Here is a 27137-nt window from a genome sequence, read left to right on the forward strand (position 1 = left end):
TTCTTAGATATTGTTGATTTGGGAGAAACTCATGTTGATCTCGGTCTTGAAGATGAACTCTGTTCACTGTAATAACTTTTAATGTTTTATTGTCCTGTCACTTGTGTCTGGTTTGGGCAGATTTATATAGAAGAGATAGATTTGATTGCTTAGTTTTATTGTTTGGTGAGGACACAGTGTCACATTTTGAATGTGATGGATCCGAAGATTAATTCAGACATGATTTCAAACATTTTTTTGTATGATTGAGTAGAGAAGATGAATGTCTGAAACTCTTCCCGCACGGAGGGCAGTGATACAGTTTCTCTCCGGTGTGAATCCTCTCGTGTGATTTCAGAGATCCTGAGTCAATGAAACTCTTGTCACAGTGTGAACACTTATAAGGTTTTTCTCCAGTGTGGATCTTCTCGTGTATTTTCAGATATTGTGAAGTTGTGAATCTCTTGTCACAGTGTGAACACTTGTAAGGTTTTTCTCCAGTGTGAGTTCTTTGGTGCAGCTTCAGTTCAGCATCTCTAATAAAAGTCTTCCCACAATCAAAGCACATGTGATTCTTCACACCATTGTGTCTTTTCTCGTGTAAATTTAAAGAACACATCTGACTAAATTTATATCCACACAAAGAGCATGTGTAAGGCTTCTCCTGTGTGTGAACTTTCATGTGGTCCTTCAGCACATCTGCCCTAGAGAATTTTTTACTGCATTGATCACAGGTAAACAGTCTTTCACTAGAGTGACAACGCATGTGTCTTTTAAAAGTGTATGCTTTTCTGAAACTCATCCCACACTGATCACAGGTGTGCGGCCTCTCTCCAGTGTGGATTTTCATGTGTACATTAAGGGTTCCTTTTAATGTGAAACTCTTCCCACACTGATCACATGTGTGTGGCTTCTCTCCAGTGTGGATTTTCATGTGTACATTAAGGGTTCCTTTTAATGTGAAACTCTTCCCACACTGATCACATTTGTGCGTCTTCTCGCCAGTGTGGATTTTCATGTGATCCCTAAGGCTTCCTTTATGTGTGAAACTCTTCCCACACTGATCACATGTGTGCAGATTCTCTCCAGTGTGGATTTTCATGTGATCCCTAAGGCTTCCTTTTAATGTGTAACTCTTTCCACACTGATCACATGTGTACGGCTTCTCTCCAGTGTGGATTTTCATGTGTTCATTAAGGTTTCCTTTTAATGTGTAACTCTTTCCACACTGAGGGCAGGTGAAAGATTTTTTGGCTCTTTTCAATAAATTACTTTCAGTCTGTGAGCGACTCAAAGACTTTTCACCAGTTTTGACATGATGATGTTTCTCCTCCACTTCACTCAGCTCTTCCCTCTCCTCATTGTCTTCCATCAGGTCTAAAATGAAAGTAAGGAAAGGTTAATTTTCAGTAAAACAAAAAAATAGAGAAATGTAAAGGGAAAGACACAAAGGTGATGTAATATCAGAAACAATTATAACTGCTATAAAATTATTATTTTGATGCATTTATGTAAGAGATTGGCCAACAAATGCCATAATCAATATATTTTGAATTTTTTTCAGATAGTCTTTTTAAGCTTTTTTCTTAATCTGACATCCATCTCCAAATGGCTTGTAGGGTCACAGTGATCCTGGAGACTATCAGCGTCTCACATCTTAGGCTGGAAAAACACACTGGATTGATTCACACTAGGGATGAAATGTTTCTGTAATGAAAATTTCATATCACGATTATAGTGACCAAAATTATCTAGATCATCAATATTACCACGGTTTTGTTTAAATGAGATGAAAATGTTCAAAAAGAACAGATACGCACACTGAAAACATTTCAACAAGTTTTATATTTGGAAATCAACAAACAAAAAATATAATTAGCAGCTCTATGCACTTTTTTTTAAAGTATACACATTCAATTATATGACATTGTTATTAGAAGCGCATTATAACACAGCGCACATCTCTTCTATCACCGCGGACGCACTCTCTCGTTTCATTAAAATGCTATTATAAATGAGGTTTGTGGATAATTCAGCAGCAAATGTTGTTTTAGTGGGAAAAAATATAGATAGGACAGCGCAAGAAAGACCATTAATAATCTTAATTTTCATTGCGCAAAAGTATTAAGGCTCGAATACAGAGCGGCAAAGCGCATCCCGTGTGCAGAATGATGCGCTCGAAGCAACATTGAGTCACATCGCACAGCACTTTCGCATTGAAAAGTTCAGAAAACAAGGGGAAGAGATATTGATGCTTAGTGTATCAAATCTATGTAACAGTTTATTAAGCCTTTTCTTTTAAAAGTTTTAAAATTCAGTTACTGTGCGCATGAAGAGCAATTCTATACCATATTTAGCTATATTGATATGGCAACTAGTAAATACACCAAGTTTCATCACGCTGGCATGTGTGAACATATTTAAAACAAGTGTGTTACAACTAGCCCTGCGTTAGGTTGTGCCCCGCTCTTCCCCTTTTATGTAAAACCTCAGACCTTTTTCTACAAATAAAGTATAATATAGGGAACATTGATCTCGGTGTGAGTTTCCTCGAGTTACTGTCATAACCAAATTTGAATGCTGAATGGAGAATGACTGAGGACAGAGATACATTTCCATTAACATTGTCTTTTTTCACTGTTACTCACTGTGGAACCATTTAAGCCCACCTTATGCGTTTCCTTTTTTATTTTTTTTATTGGGAAGGGATACAATTCACGTCTGATCACATTTGTCACTCATCTTATGTGTTTCAATGAGGAATCCCTCTAATTGCAAACTTTGATACATTTTCTGAAAGTGGTAAATGATAACATTTCTTTGTGTGCTTTTACCTTACCTACTACCTTAAATTTAAAACTATATGTAGATAGGCCTACAAATTACACACATTCATTCAAATGAGATGGAGTCCATTTTGTCCTAAAGCCCCTTATGTATAAAGGGGCATAATTCAGGAGCCAAGCCAAGGTAAGGTGACCCTAAATTCCCCTCAGTCCTGAGCCCCTGGGACCGTCCGGCTCCGAGATAGCGCCACTTCCTGTCCAGCTTTGACCAGGCATAACTCAGCCATGGAGGGGTCACCCAGTGGGCCGCCTATGCCAGGAGTATTGAGCCCCAACTCGGCTTTCTTCCCGAGATATGGTCACTTCCTGTGGAACTTTGACCAGGCATAACTCGGAAGCCAAACCAACTTAAGGCTCCAGACTCCCAGTGTGGGGGCCCCACTAGGAGACCCCCCGAAACACCAGAGTCTGGAGTCCCAACTCGGCTTGGCTCCCGAGATACTCCTGGTCAAACTTCCAGCTTTGACCAGGCATAACTCGGGAGCCAGGCCGCCTTAAGGCTCCAGACTCCCGGTGTGGGGGGCTTACTAGGAGGCCCCCCTAAGCCCAGAGTACGGAGTCCCAACTCGGCTTGGCTCCCGAGATACTCCCGGTCAAACTTCCAGCATGACTCCAGCTACAACTCCAGTCAAGCCGACTTGAGTCTTCAGAGACCACCGGCCACTAACACCTACCATCCCACCCAGGGCTCTAACCAAACATTAGCAAAAGGAAATTTTTAATACTTCCCTGTCACTGAATAAATATATTGATGTTTTACTTCTTTAAAATAAAAAAAAATATATATATTTTGTGAATCAATGCTGATGTGGGCTTATTTGGAACCAATTCAAAGTATCAATAAAGCCCATGCCAGACTTCTGACTTTATTCCTAAATTATCTTCATTTTATAATCTAAAATGTAGGCAACATCAACTAATTAATACATTTTCAAGTGAGAGATAAATCTTGTCAATATCTATGAAAAAAACCTAGACTTAGATTTTGGTGGGCTTAAAAGGTACACTTACCCAGTTTGGCAAATTTACTTTCTGAATGAGCTTTCTAGAATGCTGTACAGGTAATAGGGCTGGGCAAAAGTGCGCTGTTTCAGGTGCGTTGTCGACATTAATGCCACCTTAAAAAGTCAGAGGTATGGAAGCATTTTAGATTTCGCAAGCAAGACGACGACGTTAGTGTGGACAAGAACAAACCTATATGTGTGATTTGTAATGCTGAGGTGAAATGCTGTAATAATACTACAAATCTGCGGAACCATTTCATGAGACCTCACCCAGATGTGCAGGATCCAACACCCCCACACCCACACACATCCGAAGATTTCAAATGCATTCACAAGCAAAATTCCTCACAATTCACCTCGTGCACAAAAGATTTGCTAAGATATAAGGCCATACAGCGTAGTCGAAAATGCCGGAATTCGTTATATGTTGAATGTGCTGGAGCCTTATTTTATTCCTAGTCGCAAACGGATAAGCGAAGAGATAATCCAAGACTGTACAATGAAGTGAAGCGAAACATTATCCTGTCCCTACAGTCAGCGGACAGAGTGGCCCTCACTTGCGATGGTTGGACGTCAAGACATCAAGACACCTATGTCACAATTACCTGCCACTATTTAGACGACTGGGTTCTCATATCAAATGTGTTGCAGACCAGAGCTATGCAGGCTAGTCACACAGGGGCAAATATATGTACAGATGCGTTGGAAGGAAGAGTGTGGGCTTACTAAGAAAGACCCGATCATTGTGACCGACAACGCTACCAATATGATGCGTGCCATGGAGACGATGGATGGAGCTGCTCCATATTGGCTGCTTTGCTCACACAATAAATCTGGCATCGCAAACTGCGCTGAAACTTCCGGCCATCTCTTAGTTGCTAGGTAGAGTAAAGCGCATAGTGGCATTCTTTCAAAGGAGCACTAACGCTAACAAAGTTTACAAAGAAAAACAGATGATACTGAACTTGCCCTGTCGCAAACTTAAAATTGACGTGGTTGCCTTCTGCCAAAGCACGTTGACCAACTCCTTTTCTTGCAAAAAAATTACAGTTTCCAATAAGGCAGTTATACCGTACTTTGAGCCTAATGTTAGTCCAGTGTTAAGGGTAGTGGTCGACCGATATGTCGCCAAGGCCGATATATCGGCCGATATTTGGCATTTTTGAAATATCGGCATCGGCCGATATGTTTTTCTGATTGGCCGATGTGTTGGAAGCGGGACTTTTATTTTGACGGGCGGCGCTGAGAACACCAGCGCCAGAAGAGAACGGCAGCTCCTCAGAGATCACACAGCGCTCACTCACATTCTCCGTCTTCATTAATTTACGATCTCTGTCAGTCATATCTAATACTTTGTTAGACAGAACTGGTAAACAAAGAAAGTAAATGGTATGCGAAGTAAGTAAAGTAAAGCTTTTGCTTTTATATTATTTGTAACAGAAAAGGCAAACAATCAGGCTAAAATACTTTCTCATTTGCCGTCAACATTCAGCAAATGCGCATCTACGTCATTTAAACAAATCTCTGAATATCTAATAAACATTTCATTTCACAAACCTTGCAGATTTAATCGAATCCAGCTGTGATATCTTGTGAAGGGTGCATTACTGTCTGCGAGTGACGGTCGGTCCGTGCGAAGTGAGTGAATGCGAACAGAAGATCAGCTTCACAGGAGACACGATCGAAAAACTTTAAATCCTTCATTTTAAAATATGCTGATATATAGCCAGTTGCCAACTGTGTCATATTCATATCTGTGATATATCCAGTTGCCAACTGTGTCATATTCATATCGTTTTTACTGTGCTGTATGTAAAATTAGCGTTACCTTGTCTTTATTTGAAAAAATATGATTACCAGCACTAAATTACCAGATTACTGAGTGCCCTGTTACAGTGTTTACCTTCTTTTATTCACATAGTCATATATTTCTAAACAATTACTTTGTGAAAAATACTGTAATAGGATTGCAGATTCAAGAAGTTGCCATCTAAAGTACAAAAGCATGTTTATTTTAAAGATTTTTAAAATGTATTAAATATTGATTAAAATAAATATATATAAAAATATCGACTTTATATCGGCCATCCTGCTCTCCAAGATATCGGCATCGGCCATCAAAAAACCAATATCGGTCGACCACTAGTTAAGGGGTGGGGGGAAAAAATCGATTCTTAGATGCATCGCAATGCGGATGTGTACGATTCTGAATCAATTCACAAATGTCAAAAAACGATTCTAAATCGCTAAAAAAAATTAATTCTAATAACGTAATATTGACGGAACGCAAAAGGCGGAACTCTAAAGTGGACGTGCAGTGCGCTGAAGGGTGTGGATTGGAATCCACTGCTGCTTCAATGTATATGTAATGAGTGATTATAATCAAGGTATTAATCAATATTTTTCCTTCTAAATATCAAATGAGTTAAATTACTTCTCTGGAGATTTTACTTTGTTATAGAAGTTACCAGTGTGATTACTGAAATGTTCTTTACATGTTTTCTTTAATGTCTGTAGTTGATATTTGAATGCAGTAACATTGCTTGTCTATTTATCCCGGCTTCCAGAAATTAAATAGGGACTGGTTTTGTGTTTGAGAAAGGTCTTCAACATGTTAAAACACATAGGGGCCATTGAAGTCTATAGTTTAAGGGACCATTTCTTTGTTAAAGCCTTACTTAGACTAAAATGTAGCTCTCCTTGAGAAAGAATGCATTATCTTGATGTTTTGAGAATACTCTCCTGTTTATAGTTAGAGCCTGGCCAAATCCAACCTTGGAAAAGCTGTGTGTCGGTGTTAGTCTTCTTGCTTACAGGTTAAGGAACCACTGGCATTATTGGAGATTGACTGAGTTGTTGTTTGAGACATGCTGGCACCCAGCAACCCAAATCTGCGACCTGGAAGGTCACGACGTGCCTGACTTCAGGGTCCGAGTGTCAGCTGCATAATCTATGGAGATATGCTTCCGTCTATCTGTATATGTGTGAAAAATTACTATGTTTATCTATTTCTTAGCTAATCAGAATCATTCAAACTGTAAGCAATGACGTAGCTTAGACCTTGGAAATGGTATAACTGCTGTGATCTTTGTAACTGTAAGCGGGGCGGCCTACGAACTCCTGTGTGAGTCTTGAAGCTGACTTCTGCTGATGAAACTGCAAACTATCTTCAGTAAAAACTTTTCTTCAATTTTTTATAATTCTGACTCCGGGTCTTCTTTCAAACATCTGGTCCTTGGGTCCTAAACTGTTAACCCCTAACAGCTCGGACAATCTGTGGTGTGCACATAACAGAGACGCATGATGGCCGAGCACCCACTTCGTTAAAAGCTAACATATGGAAAATTGGCAATTTCATTGTGACCTATTTAGTATTTTTTGTATGAGAGCTGCTTTCTGTATTGTTTAGTTTTCACATCAATATGCTGTAAACCGATCTGTTATACGTACGTTATACTGCCCTCCACAGTCACAGTATGTATCAGTGCAATGCCAGTCACAAAGTTACATTTTGACTGTGCTCTCTGCTGATGTTCATTCACTTTTTTTGTACAAGCAGTTTTTGATTGTGGTATACAGCAAACATTTCAAGTCATAACTCTTTATTATTTAGTTGTGTATAAGAGCGGCTTTGTGTATGTTACTAATTATTCCCGAATATGTGCAAGTCCACAACCATTGTGTTTGTATGAGAGCTGCTGGTACATAATTCTATATTTTTGAACGAAAACTGTTTGTGATTTTGCTACAGCAAAATGTTTTTTTGTCTGAAGAATTATATTGCTCATTGGAAATAACAAGAGGATGTTGGTTAGAAGTCTATTATTAAATGCTAGAGATTCTGAATATGCTGAAGTTTGTATTAATTTACTGTATGCTGCTAGTACAGGCACACATTTATTTTCCTGTTGGTTCTTTGCAATGTTGGGGCATATGCTGGAAAATGTAACCTTACAGTTGACTTGCCAAATCACTTCCATTTGTTTTATTAATAAAATGAATATAGGAAGTATTGGAAGTAAATTCTTTATGGGTCATCATAAATACTTTGCTTTAAAAGTACCAAGTAGTCACACACACAAAAAAAGATACATTGATAATCATTACCCTCTGAATCGTAATCGAATCGAATCGTGAGGTGCCTAGAGATTCCCACCCCTAGTTAGTTCACCCAAAAATAAAAATTCTGTCATCATTTATGAATGCATTCATCATTGGGTTGTGCTGATAGACGATAGTCAGAGATATCACTGATGGCAGATGCCTTTGACGATATCAATGCAATAATTGGCTCGTTTTCCCATTAATGAATTAAATTATTATTATTTTTTATTATAAAGCTAGTATTGTTATTAAATTAATATTAGGAACTAAATTAATTTGCCTTGCCTAAATTCATCACGACATCACCACATAGACTAACACTTGCGACAATCACTGACACACGCGTATGAGGACTCCTCTAAGAAAATGTTTTTAAAACAGAATAATAAAAAAAAACTACATTCCACATCAAAATTTAATTGCAAGGCGATCCATTCACAAATTATCAAGAGTGCTTGTTTTAACATTGGAAGATATCCATAGACATTTATTAAACCATAGCAAAAGTAAATTTCTTACTTGAGTTAATTTTTCATCTCTTTTTTTTTTTTGTTTATTTAAAATTAGACAAATTTGATATTATTTTAATCTCCAATATGTTATTTAACAGTTGATATGGTTCTTTAATGCTTCGCTAACCAGCAGAAGACACTAGCCGGGTTTAAATCCCAGCTGTGCAGGTGGGGCATGTTGTCACACTGCGTTACAATGAGCCCCTATTAGAAATATGCTATTATATTCTATAGTTTTATTAATTCTATTGAGAAAACATGAGGTGAATAAAGGTGAATAAAGACTGAGAGTGAATTTTCAGAAATTACTAATTATTTATTTATTTTGAACTATGTTGTATAGCGTCACAGTTAACAGACATCACAGGGGGGTAAAATGACCGAATTTGTAAAGCCGCGTTTCCACCGCAGGAACTTTCCCCAGGAACTAGGAACTTTGGGCTGGTACTCGATGTGTTTACACCGCAGGAACCAGGGTCTAAATGAAGTTCCGGGTAAATATTTCCCCCTCCGATAGTCCCTGCTCATGAGGTAGTACTTTTTCAAAGTTCAGGAACTTTCAGGGGTGGGACTTGTGGAGAGGGGGTTCAGCGAAAAATCGGCAGCTGGCAGCAGGAAGTAGCTGCCACTGGCAGCAGGAAGTAGCTGCCGTTGACAGCCGGAAGCCCTGCCATATTAGGAGGGACCTGCCATTTCGTGGCAGCCAATCAGTATCGTCCAACGTAGTAGCAACCAATCACATTTACCTGGAAGTCAAGCGAGAGCAGCCAATGGTGGCGCCGGCGAATCTTCAGTAATGGCGGCGGTATTTGGCTCGGTAAGTTCGTATATTATCAGATTTATAAATAATTGTTGCTCTGTACGTTGGAGTTTACCTTTTATGTTAGAGACAGTGTATCTGTGACTACTTAAGTTGAATTGGTTAATTTAATCATTTGTAGAAACGCAGCTTGTGCACCGTGTGCTCCTGGTTTGTGAGGGGCTATCATTAACTTCAAATACTAACTTACGTTACCATTATCATTAAATATTAGCGTTTGTTAACATGTTAACTTAATCTATTGATTAGAATAAAGCTCATGCTGATTTATTGGAATTGACAAGCTCAGCCTTGATGATACACGTGCAACGCTAACAAAACATATCCCAAATGATCTAACTTATGTAATACAAAACACCATTTTAATCAACATTACTTCACCATATTCTAAACTTCTGTTTTTTTGTAGTTTCACCAAGTTCACCACAGCCTGTCACAGATTGCTGGGGATGGACAAACATATGTGCCAGGAAGGAAACCCCAGATTTCCAGTTGCAAAACCAACCAAACTCACTGGTATGTTTTCACATAATGTTCAAATGTATTATATCCTGTCTTGATCAAAGCAGGCAAAAGGCATTCTGTTTTTTATCTTTTTATTCAAATTCTAGATTGTATCTAAAATTTGACATTTCAGTGTCTGTTTATTTTCTTAGTTTTATCATGTTTTGGATGGGGACCCAATCACCAGATGAGACCAGAATATATATATATATATATATATATATATATATATATATATATATATAATTATTTTATATATATATCTATTCAAAATATACTGGAACTGTTCACTTTTTCCATATAACTTTCACCCCCAGTTTCACAGACAAGGCTCAAACTAGTCCCAGACTAAAATGCATGTTTAACTGAAAGCAAATTACACTTGTGTATCTTAAAATATCAGTGCCATTGTTTCTTTTAAGATTCACAACAGTAATGTTTTTTCTAAGGCATATTTATAAAAGTCCTAATTGCACTAAGGCCTAATCCTGGCATAATCTAAACCCTATCTGTGAAACCGGGCTTCAAAGTTTTACATATTAGTCCAGTGGTTCAGTTCAACGCTTTGTTCTCTGGCTTTAGATAGGCATAGACAGTGGCATTTAAAAAATAAATTACACCTGCTCCCTAGTTCAGGTATGCTACTGTCTACTGCTGCAACATGGCTAAGTGGTTCAACACGGAGTTCATCTCTCTCTTTCTCTCATGTGTATAAAATAACTAACTTTTTCCCCCTTCTTTTTAAGCTCAATTGCAATAAAGATGGATCCGGGATCTTGGAAGCTTGTTAAAAATAAGGTATTGATTTCATGTTACAACAATTTTGATTTCTTTACTATCTTTAGTGTATAAATAAAATGTTAGTTTTTCCATTTAGATTTTTTTTTCCCAGGATGTTCCAGCTCAGTTGGGATCTGTGGACTGCAGTGTATTCATGCTAATGGTAAGTTATTACGGTGGTTATGTTTCCCCATAACATTTATTTTACGGATAACCCAACATCCATAATAATTATCATCAGGCTGATCCCAATGAATTTTGTTTTTCAGGTGTGTGTGTGTGTTAAGGTTAGTGATGTCACTAGCCCAGGAGGAAGCTTGTGTAGTCCCCACCAGTTGTTTGTTGTAGTCCTTAAAGTGATTTCTGTAAAAAATAAATAAAAAAAAGTCTCCCTTTGCTTTGAACTTTTATCGTCGTAACTTATTCATATTGCAGATATTGTTTATGCTCTGACAGCAACATTACTCTAAAGTTTCTTTCTTTCTTTTTCTAACATCTGTCTTTCTTTATTTTCTTTCTTTTTCTAACGTCTGTCTGTATTTCTTTTATTTCTTTTCTTTCTTTCTAACTTATCTATCTTTTTCTAACATCTGTCTTTCTTACTAATCTTAAGGTTACAGGGGTTAAACACTATGTGATCTGATTCACAGAATTGTACTTTTATGTGTATTTCTTTAAAGTGAACATTATCTGTACTACTTTTGGAGGAACTGCGATTCCATTGTGTTTTTGTGTGTGTGTGTTGAATGCTCTGTGCAGGTCTTGTGATATGCAGCAGCTGACCCCAAGACGCCTTTCTACGACCTCCGAGGTCATCACCGGACCATCTTGGACTCGGATGACAATGTCGACTTACCCTCCTATCTATCCATAAGTGTAGAATTGTTTTAACTTTGTTCTTTTGCCAATGAGAAGTAGCCAATCTGTATTTACTGATGTCAATCATGCCCTTGGAAATGGTATAACTGGTGTGAGATTTTGTGTACAGTAGAGTCTCTGGCTTGCGACCCCGTGAGACTTTGACGCCTGGCTCTACCGATGAAACTATTCTTCAGTAAATTTTTACTTATTTGATTGAACCTCACGACTCCTGGTCTTCTTTCATCATATCTGGTCCTGGGTCTTTAAGCTGTTATCCCCTAACACTAGAAACATTGTAAATCATGTTAAACCATGCTAGAACATTGTAAAACGTTTTCAAACTTTCTTTTTCAAGCCAACTTAGTTTTTTATGAACTTTAACATCTAGTTCAGAATTGTTCATTCTGATTTCAGAACAACAAATATCAAGCCTGTTTTCAAAGTTACAGCTGTTTTATAAAACAAAGACAAGAATGTATTGAAATACTACAAATGTAAAACTGAACTTAAATGATAGCAAAATATGATTTTTAAATAAAGGTCATTGAGAAAATGTTTTTTTTCTTCTTTTAGACATGACTTTCATTATTTGTTTAATGAATGTTTATGTGCGTTTAATAAATATACAATATTATATAGGCATTCATTTATGTATATATTTCATTATTTGACAAACATGTACACAAATTATATTTATACACGTACAAATTCATAATTTCAAGTGTAGCTTAATGTTTGTTTTTTGTACTGTCTATGATCTTCGTTACTTAATTTATATTTGATAAACCTTTTTAAACCAATTACAAAATAATTACAAATTTAAGTAATTTATTTAAATAAGTACTAAAATGATATATATACATTGATATAATAATTTATTTGCCTTGCTAAAAGCGGCATCCACCTCCGACTTCTGGTTATTAGCGGCAGCTGACGTCAGCTGCCAGTGGCAGCTACTTCCTGCTGCCAGCTGCCGATTTTTCGCTGAACCCCTACTGGACTTGTGCGACTCCACGCAGCATTTTATTTATTTTTAACCTCCCTTTTAAAAAAATCTATTGCGGTTCGTGTCGTGGCTTCATGCAGTAACCCAGCAAACATTGGTCCGACGGCAACGTCGTGTCCCTGGCCAAAAATAGTCGCGGTATGACGGCATAAATCGGTAAAAATATGTAACACAGAACATTTCCTAAAAATGCATTCAGATACATGTGTGCATGTCTACAGTTATCTGAGGTTGCATGTATAATTGTTATTTTGACTTTTAGCTACGTGTAGTTCAATATATACCATGTTGTGTTTCGGGTGAGAGAGGACGTCACCATGGCGACGTCTTTTACACGTGCATTTATAGTCCATCATGACCCTCTATGAAATCAATTGTGATAAAGCTGTGCTTAATCCTTGTGTGGTTAATACTGCAATAATTAATTAAATTTTTTATTAAATTAAAGTTTTAATAAGTTGTGTGAATACGTCCACTGACGTCCTTTACACGTCTATAGTATCGGGTGAGAGGACGTCACCTGGCGACGTCTTTTACACGTGCATTTATAGTCCATCATGACCCTCCATCATGGAATCCTTGTGAAATATGCAAAAGCTGTGCTTAATCCTTGCATGGTTAATACTGCAAAAATTCATTTAATTGCCCAAGTAGTTTTTAAGAGGTTGTGAAGACGTCCACTGACGTCCTTTACACGTCAAGGCTGTGAATACACGTCCACTGACGTCCTTTACACATCTAGTCAAGCAAGACAGAAAAACCCCCCCCAGGAATTATCTTTATGAAATACACGAATTGTATACAAAGTAAATATATTTACTTTATCTTGTTTAAATAAATTATAATCACACAGTTCCCAGTGTGGTTAAGTTAATGCAAAGCCTCTGCATTTTAGTCATTATTTCAACCTTAGCATACCTTTTCGGTAATGTTGTGTTTTTTTTGTTGTTTTTTTTATGGAATGTATGCATGTAAAACAGAAATATATCTGGTCACCATTTATGTCTGAGTTGGATGTAATTGCCAAAACTGTGCTGCCAAGATGTAACAAAAGATCTCCCGACATTACCAAATCCCGCGATAGGTTAGATTATCTCACGAGATGTTAACGCGTTTTCCCCATAGACTCACTCCGGAACACTGAAGTTTGAACAACCACGAAGAGAGGAGGAATTGAGGCCCATATTATTAAAAATCTACTGTTGGGTACGTACATTTTGTATTATTAGATTCACGTGCTAGAGTTTTACTTGTTTGACATGAATGAACCGAAAGAAATGATGCCCACATTGTCAACTGAAATTGGCTAACTGAGTTTGGCTAAAATTAGCTAGTAGGCTAAAAGTTGCTTTGAACTTATACAACGGTATACCATAGTATAAAGTATGTTTAATGATACAGTCAAAGTTATTACTGTAAATTATTAATGTAGCCTTTTGAGAGTTTCTTTCAGAAAGTAAATTATCTGAAGTAGAATGAAATGTTTAGCTGGATTTGAACATGTATGTTTTCAGTAACTGCTTTAAAAATTTTGTAATTTTAGAATTGCTAAACATGTCTATTCAGGGGACATCACAGCCCACCTGTCTTTATCAGAAATGTCCTATTCACTTTCTCACTTTTACACACCTAGTTAAGGGTCTTTCTCAAGGGCACCACAGTGGTATTGAAGAGGCAGGGGACAAATGCTGTTTTGAATTTAGCTGAAGACCATACAAATATTTTGAAAATAAGTGCATGTCATTTACCTCAAATTTTTAATTTTCATTTATTTTAAAAAGAAATATATTCTCTTCCCTTAGATGCTGTGAAGAGGTGGAGCCCACATGCTACAGACACTGAAATTGATGCAGCAATGGCAGAACACCTGAAACACACTCCAGGAAGAGCTGGGGGTGGTGGATACAAAAAATGAGCCAAACAATGTGTTTAAGGGATAGTTCACCCAAAAATGAAAATTGTCATCATTTACTCAACCTCATGTTTCAAACCTGTATACCTTTCTATGCTAAACACAAAGATGTTTAGAAGAATGTTTGTAACCAAGCAGATGTCGCTTCCCATTAATAATCATTTTTTCTCCAATAATGGTAGTCAGTGGATGCTCTATTTGCTTGGTTACAAACATTCTTCAAAATATCTTCTTTTGTGTTCAGCAGAAGAAAGAAACTCATACAGGTTTGGAATTTGGTGAGTAAATTACATAATTTTCATTTTTGGGTGAACTATCTTTATATAATAATTCAGTATTTTGCAATTGGTATTTTAGTTTGGTTAACAAATCGAGAGCTTAGAATTATAAGGTTCTATCTCCGTTTATTGTAGTTTATAAAGCATCAAAGTTTTTAAACTCGGTTTATGTTTTGTGAGATGGAACCTTTTATTTTATTAATAACTACTAACAATTTTTTTTTTTTTTTTACAAAAATAACACCACACAGGCATTAATAAACACCTAATGGATCAGATTGTCAAAAACTCAATTTCAACCAAAAGTGGAGATAGAACCTTAAAATTCTAAGCTCACGAAATGTTAAACATTGAAAAAAATAAAGAGAAATTTTGGCTGTTCAATATCAATAAAATGTTGTGCTTAATCAGAACATGCTTCTTTTTTGCTTATGTCCACAAAAAATGTGTTATTGTTTTTGATGTACACGTGATTAAAACGTTTTATTGACGTTCAGGTCTGACTGGACCAATTTTGGACCTTTTTAGAACCTTTGTCAAGATGTGTAGGCTAAACCTCAAGACTTGATTGTCTTTCACGATGTTACACAATAGGTGTGTGATTATTTTATATGCAGGCTTATATATACACTTAAATTATGCAGCAACACATTTAAACACATATGACGACGCATTTAGACGTCCAGGGACGCGCAGAAGAGACGTGGAATTCACGGCCAGAAAAGACGTGGAATTCACGGCCAGAAATGACGTCGGTTCAACTTCCATTTTGGAACTATTTTTCAACCATGACGGGACGTCTCGGACGGACGTCTTTTCAACGGTCATTAAACGTCCAAATGTTTGCTGGGAAGAGTTGTCTGTCTGCAAATTTGGAATTTAATAAAAAAACTGGTGGACTGGCGACGAGTTTCAGGCTTTATTAAGGGTATTTGTGGAAGAGGAAACTTTCTGCGCGTTCGTCCCAGCCATCTCACGGTCAATGTCCGCAAAACTGCTAACATACAAATTTTATATCTAACGTTAGCATTACGAGCTTACTGAACGCTTTATCAGTGCTCGTCTCTTTTCTGCCACAGCTTTTATTATTAAGTCATTATGTTTACACATTGTCATCTATTGCAAGGCACTCCAAACCATGTTACAAATTTACTATAACAGGATTGAAATAGCGCTTTGAGGTTAGTAACAAACAACTATTTACAAGACTGTCACTATTTATGATTGATAGACGGGGTTCAGGCTTTTTTTAAGCGTATTTGTGAAGTTCGTCCCAGGCATCTATCTCACAATAACTGATAACATACGTTGTCTAATTTTATACGCATACGAGCTTTCTGAACACGCTTTAGTATCAGTGCTCGTCTATTTTGTTTTGTTAATTACCTCGTTAGTAAACCAATACATAACTGCAGCAGTTTGAATCTCCTCCATACTTATTATAAATGTGGCGCTCAAAACTGATACTGTCCGTCGCAGACTGGGAGGAGCAGTTGCGCGTAGTTTACCTTCCCGGTACTTTAGACCGCGGTGTAAAAGCAGAAAGCAACCGGTCTGGGGCAAAAAAGGTTCCTGGGACAAATTGTTACGGGTAATTTCGGTGGAAACGCGGCTTAAGTTGAAGATAACTCGTAACTCTGAAACAACTCTTATTGATTCGAATTGCATCGCTATTTTGACCATCTATTAGCCTACAAAGACCCCTAACCACGAGGACCCATGCTAACTTGTAATGTTACTCAGCCGCACTCATGACAAACTATTAATAAAGTGAAAAGAACTGCCTTCAACACATACAGCCCATTAGTATTACGTATACCAGTGTTCATACTCAAAGTGTGTAATGTGCATTTTGTTTCAGTTACCTGAAAAGAAGTATGATATAGTTTGGATAGAATGCTGATGTGACGGCGTCCAGTTGCTGTATTTCTTCTTCTTCTTCTTCTGGTGTTTTATGGCGGTTTGGCAAACCAACGAAAAAGGTGCATTAGGAGATTCATACTGCAATCAATGAAAATCAAAAAATTCCATTACACCCTTTAAGTAGAAAAGTGGCTAAAATTTTTGAACAAGTACTAGTGTCATTAAAAACAAAAATTAGTTTCTGAAGCGAGACTTAGGTACCGTACGAAGTCAGTAAGAACTTTAAAAGACAAGAGAGCGTTAATATTGGTAAAGAGAAGTTTCAGAGTCCAGAAGAAGAGATGGAAAAAGACACTGGGACTTTGACTATGCTAGTCTGACTTTTAACCCAAAATTCAATGAAGAATAGTTTATAAGCAGGAATATTAGACTTATAAATCATGTCAAGTCGTACTGCAAACATAAGTAAACAGGTAGGAGTTAAAAATGACTTAACCATATAGTGCCTATGCTGACAGGAGGTTAAAGCATTAGAAAATGCATAAAGGTGAGCAGAGATTTCGCTACAAGACAAACGTGTATCTGTCTTAGATATAAAGACAAATATAATGACCGATTACTGAGAGAGATATTCCTAGGTCAAAAAATGAAAGATAGTAATAACTAAATAATATGAATAATACGAAGTAATAAATAAATATGTAAATTACATAAGTGGACAAACAAACAAACATAAATAGAATATTTCATATTTTATTGGCTACTTTAGTCTTGAACAAAATTTTAAATAATGACTCAGAGAAGATGCTAAATAACTTAGAACAGGGCTTGGTACACCGATAAAGGTTAAAAAATGGAGATGTGACTGAGACTGAACTATAATGGGTTTTCTACAGGAAAACTTTGCTACTCTAAGATAAGAAAATATATTTTATTTAAAAATATGGAATTAAGGGCTAGCAGCAAGAAATTAATTCATTTATTAAAATAACAAGATAAGGCAAGGCAAAGCAAGTTTATTTATATAGCACATTTCATACACAATGGTAATTCAAAGTGCATAGAAGAAAATAAAATAATCAAAATAAATAAGAATAAATATTACAGTTCAAAAATTACATAAAATAAAATATAGTATAAACAGTCGGACGAACAGATAAGCAAGAAGGATGAGCTATAATTAGTAAAAAAGTTAATTATAACTATACATGAAGTATGGATTTTTATACAGAAATGTATACAAAAACTTATATTGTAAACTTCTTAGATTAGGAGAGCTGTTAAAAATAATAAATTCAAAGAGAATTATTAAATGGAATGTTTAAGTTAGTGACAAGATACAATGTTTTGGACTGGAGGAAAAAGACTGCTAGATGTTTTATTAACATCTGAGAAACTAAGAATAACAGATGGAAAATTGATCTAATAAATACGTTTATATAAGAGAGGTCTATACATATATTTGTGTGTGTGTGTGTGTGTGTGTGTGTGTGTGTGTGTGTGTATATATATATATATATATACACACATTTTTATTTTATTTTTTTTATACTATTATACTAATGGTAAGGTTTTTAAGGATTTGAAATGCCTATCATTCCAGCCGCTCAAGATAGCCAAGGAAACACCCTGGACAGTGAAATTTAAATTTAATAATTTGATTGAGGACTCAATAAAATAAAACTGTTTAAAAGCTGTAGAAGTTGTGTTAAAATTGCCTAGGAAGTCAAGTTTGAGGATTTAATAAGTATAAAAGATTATTAATGTTTAACAAGTTTGAGTTTAAGAGTTTTAGATTTTGGAATATGAAGTGGTTTATACGCATAAAATACATAGCTTAATGGGTTACATTAAAACATGTTATTGCTAGCAAATAATGAAGCATATTACATAGAAAACATTTTCTGATTAAACTAAACAGGAATAAGCTGAAATGTTAGTGCAATTAAAGCAGCCATGTGAAAGACGTCGAGTTCTATAGGGGAAAAAAATAAATAAATGTGTTGTAGTTTGTGCCGAATGTGCGAATATAAAACCAGCTTTACCCAAGTATTAATAATACATTTATTTTATATAGCACCTTTAAAAGTTGCTTTCTCAAAGCGCTTTACAGGCAAACACAAGAAGGAAAACTACACATTTTAAATACAAATATAAACAAATAAAATGGACAATCATGTAAATCCTAAAATAAAATGTTTTAAGAAGAGATTTAAGTCACTAAAGTGTTGCTTGCTGTTGTATTGTCAGTAACTTTACCCTAAGTATGTAGTGCGATTATAACTAGACTAATGAGACAAAAACATTAGGACATTTGAATATTGATATTGATACAATATGATATCAATTAATAAAATAAAAATAAAAACATACCTTGCTTCTGAGAAAAAGTTTAGCAGTTCTGTGCAAAAGATATTCCAAGTTCCGAGGTAGAGAGCCTCAAATGTGGAAACACTGCAGTGAGGAAGAAAAATAAAATAAAAATAAAAATAAAAGCAAAACATTATAATAAAAGGACGATTGATATCTTATGTTGTAACAACTATTAATAGCCAGATAAAAAGTCATAAAAAAGGAAAGAGGTTTCTTAAAAAAAGTACACTTGTTTGTGAAACTATGTGCACTGAAGACTGAAGATTTCAGTTTGAAGTCAGAAAAATAAGCATGAGAGGGGGAGTCATTTTTCTTCTGGTACAGCCTAGCAGGCAGAGCTCACGGGAGTATCTCAAGGTCGCTCGACAGGAGTTTTACCAGACAAACCCAGCAATACATGGAGAAACAGGGTTTGATTTAAACTGTTTTGAAAAACAGGAAAATAGACTGCCAGGTAAACAAACTGATTTAGCTCTAAAGCTTTAAAAAATGTTGGGGGGACTTAATCTCTTGTATAGACTAAACCTTTTTCTGAACCTTTTAGCCCAACCAGACAATTTTAAAGAAAACACAGAGATATGATATTAATACAGCTGATAAGCTAGCTTGACTTGAAGAAAAGTAGAGAAACGGAAACAGAATGTATAATATATAACAGATATTGGACCAAATTTAACACCTTAATGAGAATTTAACTTTAACTTTAACCCCAATGCCAAACAGATATGTGGATGATCCACTGTGGTGACCCCTATAACGGGAGAAGCCGGAAGAAACATAGAGAGAGAAAGTGGATGGATCGTCGGAATGAATTTAGAAAAATAAATAATAATAATGATAAAATAATAACGTACATAACAAAAGTAAATGTATAATTATTACTACAGTGGAAGAGATAGTGACTGCTTTAGACTGACCACATAGTTTTAGGATATTTAGAACAAAGACAAGGTTTGAATATTGATTACTTGAAATTGGTTTTAATATAAAGTATTAAGATATGCAGCAGAGTGATCAAAATGCAAGAACAGCTGTTAATAGCCTACTAATAAAAGTTGCAGGCAAGATGTGATAAATTAAATTAATATTTTTCATTTTACAGCTATTTAACAAACTGAAAATCAACAAGTACTGCATACAAAGTGACTAAGAAATGTCTGAATAAGCTTACATGGAGATTAGCCATTTACAGATGTAAAAATAATAATAAAAGAGAGGATAGTTGACTAAGAAACTTGGAGTTATTAGAACATTTCCTCTGATTTAAAAGGAATTTGAGCATTGCTATAAAAAACAAGGTGACAAATGAAATTTAACAATAAAAGTATGATTAAGATAAAGAAAAGCGTCTTAAGTTAGAGATAACTAGAGAGGTATTATCAGGACTGGGGTTAATTTAATGATAAATTGAAAAAGACGATTGTCAACAAACAATGAAAGAACCTAATGTGGTGTTGTCTGCCAGGAATGTAGGATGAGTTATCCTCAAAGTAATAATGAATGACACAGTGACTATCGGCGAGCACATGGATGCATACTGTTTATGTAACAGGGTTGCAGTGGACTAAATACGATGAATGTTTGAAAGACATTAACCAAAGTAATTTGCTGGTATATATGGTAGGCAATAGGCATAGAATTTGGGGCATGGAATTTTGGAGAATTTCATCTGTCTCATACATGAGTCCAAATGCATGATATAAATATTAAAGGAACTAGGCCTAAGATGTGGGAGGCCTAAAATTATGGGAAGCAGAGAGAACAAGTCAAAAGGGGACAAAATGATGGGAAACACAGAACATGTCAAAAGTGTATGTGAGGATAAAAACTGGGAAAGAGTCGTGTGAGGACAAGACAGAAAAACTGGGTGAAAGGTTGAATGAGACTAGAGATGGAAAAGTACCCAAAAACCATATGCAAAGTCATTGTCAAAAAAGCGCATGCGTGAAATATGGCCACCAATAGAAATTAAACATCGATGCAGGTGTTTCTAATCGTGGCGAAGTGCCAAGGTGGAGCCAAAAGAAAAAGATAACTACACTAACGCTAACTGGACACCAAGAGATAAGAATAATGTATAAGACCAGAGTGCAGACCATTGTAAGATCAGATGTCTGGATGGCCAGCCGGCTTCTCACTTTGTTGCTTGTCAATAAAGTTAATTCTTCTGACCTGGAACCTCGACTCTGAGAAACTTCTTTGAGACCTGAACCAAAAAGAACTTTGAATTTGCCACAACCTTTGGTGATTTAACCATTTAAGGCAAAATTACCGAACAAAGGAATCTGACTTGGAAACAGCTGGGTATTTCTAGCGTCGTAAATATGGTCATAATGTATTGACATAAATACAAATGACGTACAAAGCAAGTGGCTGCTGGTTTTGTCCCAGGAGACTTGGGAGAAAACTAGAGAGCCTAAAATCTTGCTTTGAAGAAGGCAAAATATTCCAACCAAAGTGAGAATGGTTAATGGAAAAAGTCCAAATGACATGATTGAAAGGCAGAGCTGATCCTGTGTGCCAGTGAACTTCTGGAAGGGGGAGAGCCTGCTAGCAGAGGTTCACACAGCACGACAGGCCAGCCCGATCTCACGGGAAAACGTAAAAATTCTACGAAGTGGCTTATTCGTACGAATTCAGACTCTGATTTTTGCAAAATCGTACATATTTTACGAATTGGCCAATTCGTATGAATTCATACGAATGACCTACCCCTGACCCCGCCCCTAAACCTACCCATCACGTGGGTTTAGACAAATCGTACAAATTCGTATGAGTGAGGTCGTACGAATTAGCCAACTTTTTATCATTCGTACGAATTCGTACGAATTGGTCGTGAGATAGCGTTGGACAGGCTGGTCTTCAAGGAAATACTGAACAAGACCACCAGCAAAGCACCTCGATTGCCTGTGCCAAGAGAAAGAGCTGGCACAAGATTAACAAAACAGTAAAATATTAAAAGTTTTTGATGTGGGTAGAGTGATACTTTGGAATTTACTTATCAAAAACAATTAAAGTAAATAGTCCAAAAAGAGGGAAGAATAATGCTGAAATATAGAAAAATCCTGCTAATATAAATCATTTGCTGTGGGTAAATGATAATTATTGATTGTTTAAATTATTATGAATGTAGCAGCAATTTGGCATTTTGTTGATTTTACTATAGGCTAACTGTACAAGCGATTTAAGTGAACTAAAGCTTTTTGGGAGCAAAAGAAAGCAGGAAGTTGTGCTATAAAGCTAATGTGGAAAATCTACAAGTATAAAAGATAGAAAGTGGAAACATATATTTAATAGTACATAAAGGAAGAACATTTGAATAGTGCACTATGGAACTACTGGGGATTCTCATATCTGCATAATCTTGCCTGATGAATCCACCGTATAAAGCACTAGAAGATAGGTGATGTAAATTAGGGTTGAAAATTTGAGAAAATAAAAAAAAAACAATGTTATTAGTATTACAAACGGGAAGAACAAGATGTTTTAAAGTGAATGTCCTGAAAGAAATATTTAATAGGAAGGTAAACGAAGATTATTCACTGTAAGGTGAATCTACCCTAAAGGAACATTGGAAATTAAGATTTTGTCGATAAGAGAGAAAAGTATACATTTGGTTAGAACTGGAATATTTGGGGAAAATGAAAAGACATCTGTAAACACTGCAACAGTATAGTCAGTCTTAGCAAAGTTTAAGAAGAACATTCATGGACAAATTAAATATGAATTGTGTAAGAATGTAATTTAGAAAATGGCATAGAAGCAAATCCTAAAAGTCTTAATACAGTTATGGAGACTTATTTGGTGATAATGAAACTAATGTTTTGAAAACTATTAAATAATGTGAAGAATATTCTAGCATTGGCTAGAAAGGAAAAATAACCAAGAGATAATGGTAATATAAGATAAAATAATACATGGATAGGAGGCTATACCTCCTACTTGTACTAAGAGTGAGAAATGAAAAATTATATGAAACATGGGTTATTTTTAAACATCATCCTAAATATCATGATAAAATAAAAAATGAAAATAGACAGTATTTCTTTTTAGAAACGAAGAGTGATATTAAATCACGAATACATGATGATAGCATATGGAGCATGTAAGGCCAATAATATTTAATGAGAGTTACATAAAATAGATTAGGATTATGGAAAATATTGCAGTATCTGTTATTTTAAAGTATTCGAATATGCAGAAGGAAGACTAGAAAGACTAGAAAATTGGGAGAGAAACTGGACAAGGATGGTCAATCAACTTGTAGAAGAGTGGAGAAAACAACTTACAGTTAATTTAGTATGTTTCCATAACAAACAAAAAGAAATGAATAATTGAAAATTAGCTCATTATAAATAATAGGTGCTAGTAGACATTGTAATGTTGACCTGATTGCCACTCCTGGATGCAGGCTTATCATACAGGTGTTTGAGAACAGCAAGAGAGCAGATGAGGACAAACAAGCTCTCATTATGATCCATGCAAGAGCACCAAATGGCCTTGACTGAATCTGGAACCCTTCCAAAGAAGGGGGCGGAAATAGACTGTAAAACAAGATAGACTGTAATAGCAAGAAACGGCCGCTCTGCATCCACCAGCACTGAGACCTTAGCTGGGGCCAGTTAAACCTTTTGGGAAATCCTGGTAAATATTATTACTTTATTATTTGAAGAATTTATAAAAAATAAATAAAATAAAAACCGTAGAACTAAAAGGACTATTATGAAGTGGGTGTTTGATATTGTAAACACGAATGTACTTATGATAAAATCTAATAATTTTATGTCATCTATAATGCCAAGTATTTATGGTTTTTACTGACTGATAAATACATGCTGATTTAAGAAAACGAAATATATTATTGTAAATGAATAAATAATATTTTAATTGTATTATGTAAAAAGGTATTATACTATAGTAACAAACAAATCTGGGGTTAGAAAAGATTATACCTTTTAGATTTAACTAAGGAGACGTTTAGGGTGAGAACTCCTGATAAGACGATTTAATTATTGGGTTAATTCTTGAAGATTTAAAATGTGTGTGATGCCACCAAATACTGATGTAACAAAGTGTGAACCTTATAATGGGGATGTAAAGATAATTTATAGTAAGAAATTATTGAAAATAATGTTGTTGTTTTTGCTTTTGAAATATTCTTAAATCTTTATGAATTAAAGAATTCATTGGCTTCAGTGGACTTTGAATGTATATAATATATTAAGGAAATTAAAATATATGCTATGCTAATTGAAGAAGAAACTCTTGTGACCGTATAGGGCATGTTAAAAGATGAACTCGTAAATTTAATTTAAAATATAAAAGGTTTAAAGATAGACATTATTAACTTGAGAGATTGTTTACAAACTTTACGATGGGAACAAATTGATTTATTGACTTATATAATTTATGTTTGAACATATATAGTGTTCTCAGAAATTAAGGGAAACATTAGAAGGATTACTCTGGATACGAAGGTTAAATTACTGGATTGTTCTGATTATAGTAAATGTATGAAATGTAACCATAATTTACCATATAAATAATTGTAGGATGTGATATGTTTATGCAACAATTACTACAAAAGGGGTTGTTATATTTGATTATACAATTATGATATCTGAGAATCTGTTAATGCTTAAAAATGATTACTGGATTTAGTGTAAGATATTTGAATGAGAAAATGAGTTGCTTGAAAATATTTGACCCAGAGGTTTGGAACTGGACGTTTACAAGCAATAATAAAAAAGAAACCTTGTGCACTGTTTGAACATTGAAGAAGTTTCAAGACTGGTTCAAACCTAGGGGGATGTTTAAACTTGTAGTTGGGGCAAGAAAACCCATCATACCCCAGATACTAACTTTGTGCCCTAAAGATCCGAGGAGATGTCAGCGGCACGTTTCCAAGGTACTTCACTTGGAAGCTAATCCCCTAGCTGGGCTTCTGCATACCTTGTCTGATGCTGAGCCGGGGGAGGAGCCGCGGCTCTAAGGGGAAGACCGGGTGCTTGAAGTAATGGATTCTTTTTGAGATCCAAATTGGCCTAATACATGATAAACAAACAGAGCACAAAGTTTTGCCCCTTGATAAATAAATAATTTTAATACAATTACAAAAGAAATATAATTGATTATTTCTGTTATGGGAACCAGAAAACAACACTGGGTGAAATATTGCATGAACTGTAACAAACCAATCTATTTAAGAATGATGGACAAATGTCCATGTTATTTTGGTAAAGTTTGATGAAGTGAACAAAGTTTGTGCTACAATTATGAGAATGAAGGATAAAGAGTCAGGATAATTGCATGAAGGGGGTGTTGTATAATATCAAGAGAATGCAATTACCTGCCTCCTTGTTTATTGTAGATGCCTTTTTATTACAGATATTTAGCCAATGTATTGGATATAATGCATTGCATTCAATGTTGTTATTTATTTTGTTTGTAAAAGATGGCTTATATTGTTTTGGCATAGATGTACAGTAATTGGTTATGTATGTATATGTGACTGTGCTAACCCCTGTTGAGAGGAGCAGAAAAGTGTGATTATGTGTGAGCGCTAGAGGACTCCTAGAACTTTAAATGAACTCAGCCATCTTAGTTGAGTTTACTGGAGTTCAAGGACATGAAGAGGTGGACCGCTTGCACCTGCCTGGAGAAGGATCTGGGAAACTTTGAAGGAGTGCCAACCTAACGCCTGTTGTAAACAACAGGAGTATAAAAGACTGATGAACTGATTGCCTCAGGGGATACTGATATGCCAGTGCCTTTATATTTTTATTTATTATAAAAAGAAAAGTAACCAATTAAAATAAATGTAATTGATTACAAAATTTGCCTACTGAGACTTAGATTTATGATGCTTGCAGGGCTGGACTGGTAATCTGGCATACCGGGCAAATGCCCGGTGGGCCGACGTGCTTTTTGGGCCGATACATCTCATACTTTTTTTTTTTGTTTTTTTTTTTGGGCCATAAAACGTATCGGTTACCTAACGTAACCTCTGTTCTCTCTAGAAGAGGGAACGAGTATTGCGTAAGTAGCTTACGCTGCGGGAAAAGTCATCTTTCTCGAGATATGAAGCCAAAAAATTATCCTTAATTTTTATAATCTTGTCAACGCAGTGCAGCAGCACGCAGACCTAGAGCAGGCTAACTAGCGTGCTCATTGGCTGCCCTGCCGCAACTGCAGCAGCCTACCAGTGAGCCTGGCGTGACGTCACGCCCAATGGGAGCGCTCAGCGCCCCCACGCGTCACGGCCTGTAAGAGGGGCGTGTCTTAGCTTATAAAAGGAGGCTCGGAGGCTGCTTTCTCTGGTTTTTGTCGCTTGAAGCGAAAGAGCTCGTGGCGCGAGCACGGCAGGTTACGCAATACTCGTTCCCTCTTCTAGAGAGAACAGAGGTTACGTTAGGTAACCGATACATTCTCTTACGAGAGGTTCTCTCGTATTGCGTAAGTAGCTAACGCTGCGGGAACTCCCTTGTCAACGCCGTGCGCGCCCAGCATCCACTGAATGAGTCCCAGGGAAGTCCGGGGAACACAAATAGTGTGAGCCAGGCGGCCAATATGATGGCTAGCGCGAGTACACAAGCACACAATAGGGCATACAGAGCGGCGCGGCCGGTCTGACTGACAAACCCTTGTATGGTACAGCTCAACCAGGAGAGCTAAATCAACAGCAGTAGCCCGCGCACAGAAGTGGGCCGGCCTACGCGAGATTTAGACTGATAAAAGTTTAGCCTGCAGGGCGGGAACTTCCAGATTGTAAAATCTAACAAATGTAGAGGGGGAGGCCCAGCCCGCCGCCATACAAATGTAATGAATGGAAATTCCACTAGACCAAGCCCACGACGAGGCCATGCCTCTGGTAGAGTGGGCTCTGATGCCCAGGGGGCACTGCAGGTCTTTAGACGCATAAGCAGCTGCGATAGCGTCCACTATCCATCTGGACAGACTGTGTTTCGAGGCGGCGAGACCCTTAGTGCGCCCACCAAACGAAACGAAAAGCTGCTCCGAGCGCCTGGCTGCGGCGGAGCGCGTAATGTAATATCTCAGTGCTCTGACAGGGCAAAGGAGGTTACAGTCAACCTCGCTGCCGGTTGCCGGCAAAGCTGAGAGAGAAATGACCTGTGCTCTGAAGGGTGTGTCCAAAACTTTGGGGACGTAACCATGCCTTGGTCTGAGAATGACTTTAGAGTCATTAGGTCCGAACTCCAGGCATGAGGCGTTAACTGATAACGCATGAAGGTCACCCACACGTTTGACTGAAGACAAAGCTATCAGAAAAACGGT

General features: G+C 36.5%; 1 protein-coding gene and 1 long non-coding RNA gene across 3 annotated transcripts; one reads left to right on the forward strand and one right to left on the reverse strand.

Annotated features, from left to right (window-relative positions):
• Window positions 1-72: 72 nt before the first annotated feature.
• Window positions 73-18894, reverse strand: LOC309475619 (uncharacterized protein). The gene is made up of 3 exons (XM_082138472.1): window positions 18843-18894; window positions 16472-16607; window positions 73-1356 (listed from the first exon to the last, which is right to left on the reverse strand). Exon 3 carries the CDS (start codon window positions 1349-1351, stop codon window positions 209-211), a length of 1143 nt encoding a protein of 380 aa, XP_081994598.1. The 5' UTR covers window positions 1352-1356; window positions 16472-16607; window positions 18843-18894; the 3' UTR covers window positions 73-208.
• Window positions 12515-15019, forward strand: LOC309475428. Of its 2 annotated transcripts, XR_014197648.1 has the most exons (3): window positions 12515-12572; window positions 13542-13622; window positions 14219-15019. It is a non-coding gene; the product is annotated as an uncharacterized lncRNA (long non-coding RNA). The 2 variants fall into 2 exon arrangements; XR_014197649.1 differs by lacking the exon at window positions 12515-12572 and having other exon boundaries at window positions 13355-13622.
• Window positions 18895-27137: the final 8243 nt, after the last annotated feature.

Source organism: Leuciscus leuciscus (assembly GCF_965113295.1).
Source record: "Leuciscus leuciscus genome assembly, chromosome: 15".
Taxonomy (NCBI): Eukaryota; Metazoa; Chordata; class Actinopteri; order Cypriniformes; family Leuciscidae; genus Leuciscus; species Leuciscus leuciscus.

Bases quoted from the DNA above. Each gene is read 5' to 3' on its own strand.
- LOC309475619 (XM_082138472.1), bottom strand. From the start codon at position 1,351: ATGGAAGACAATGAGGAGAGGGAAGAGCTGAGTGAAGTGGAGGAGAAA.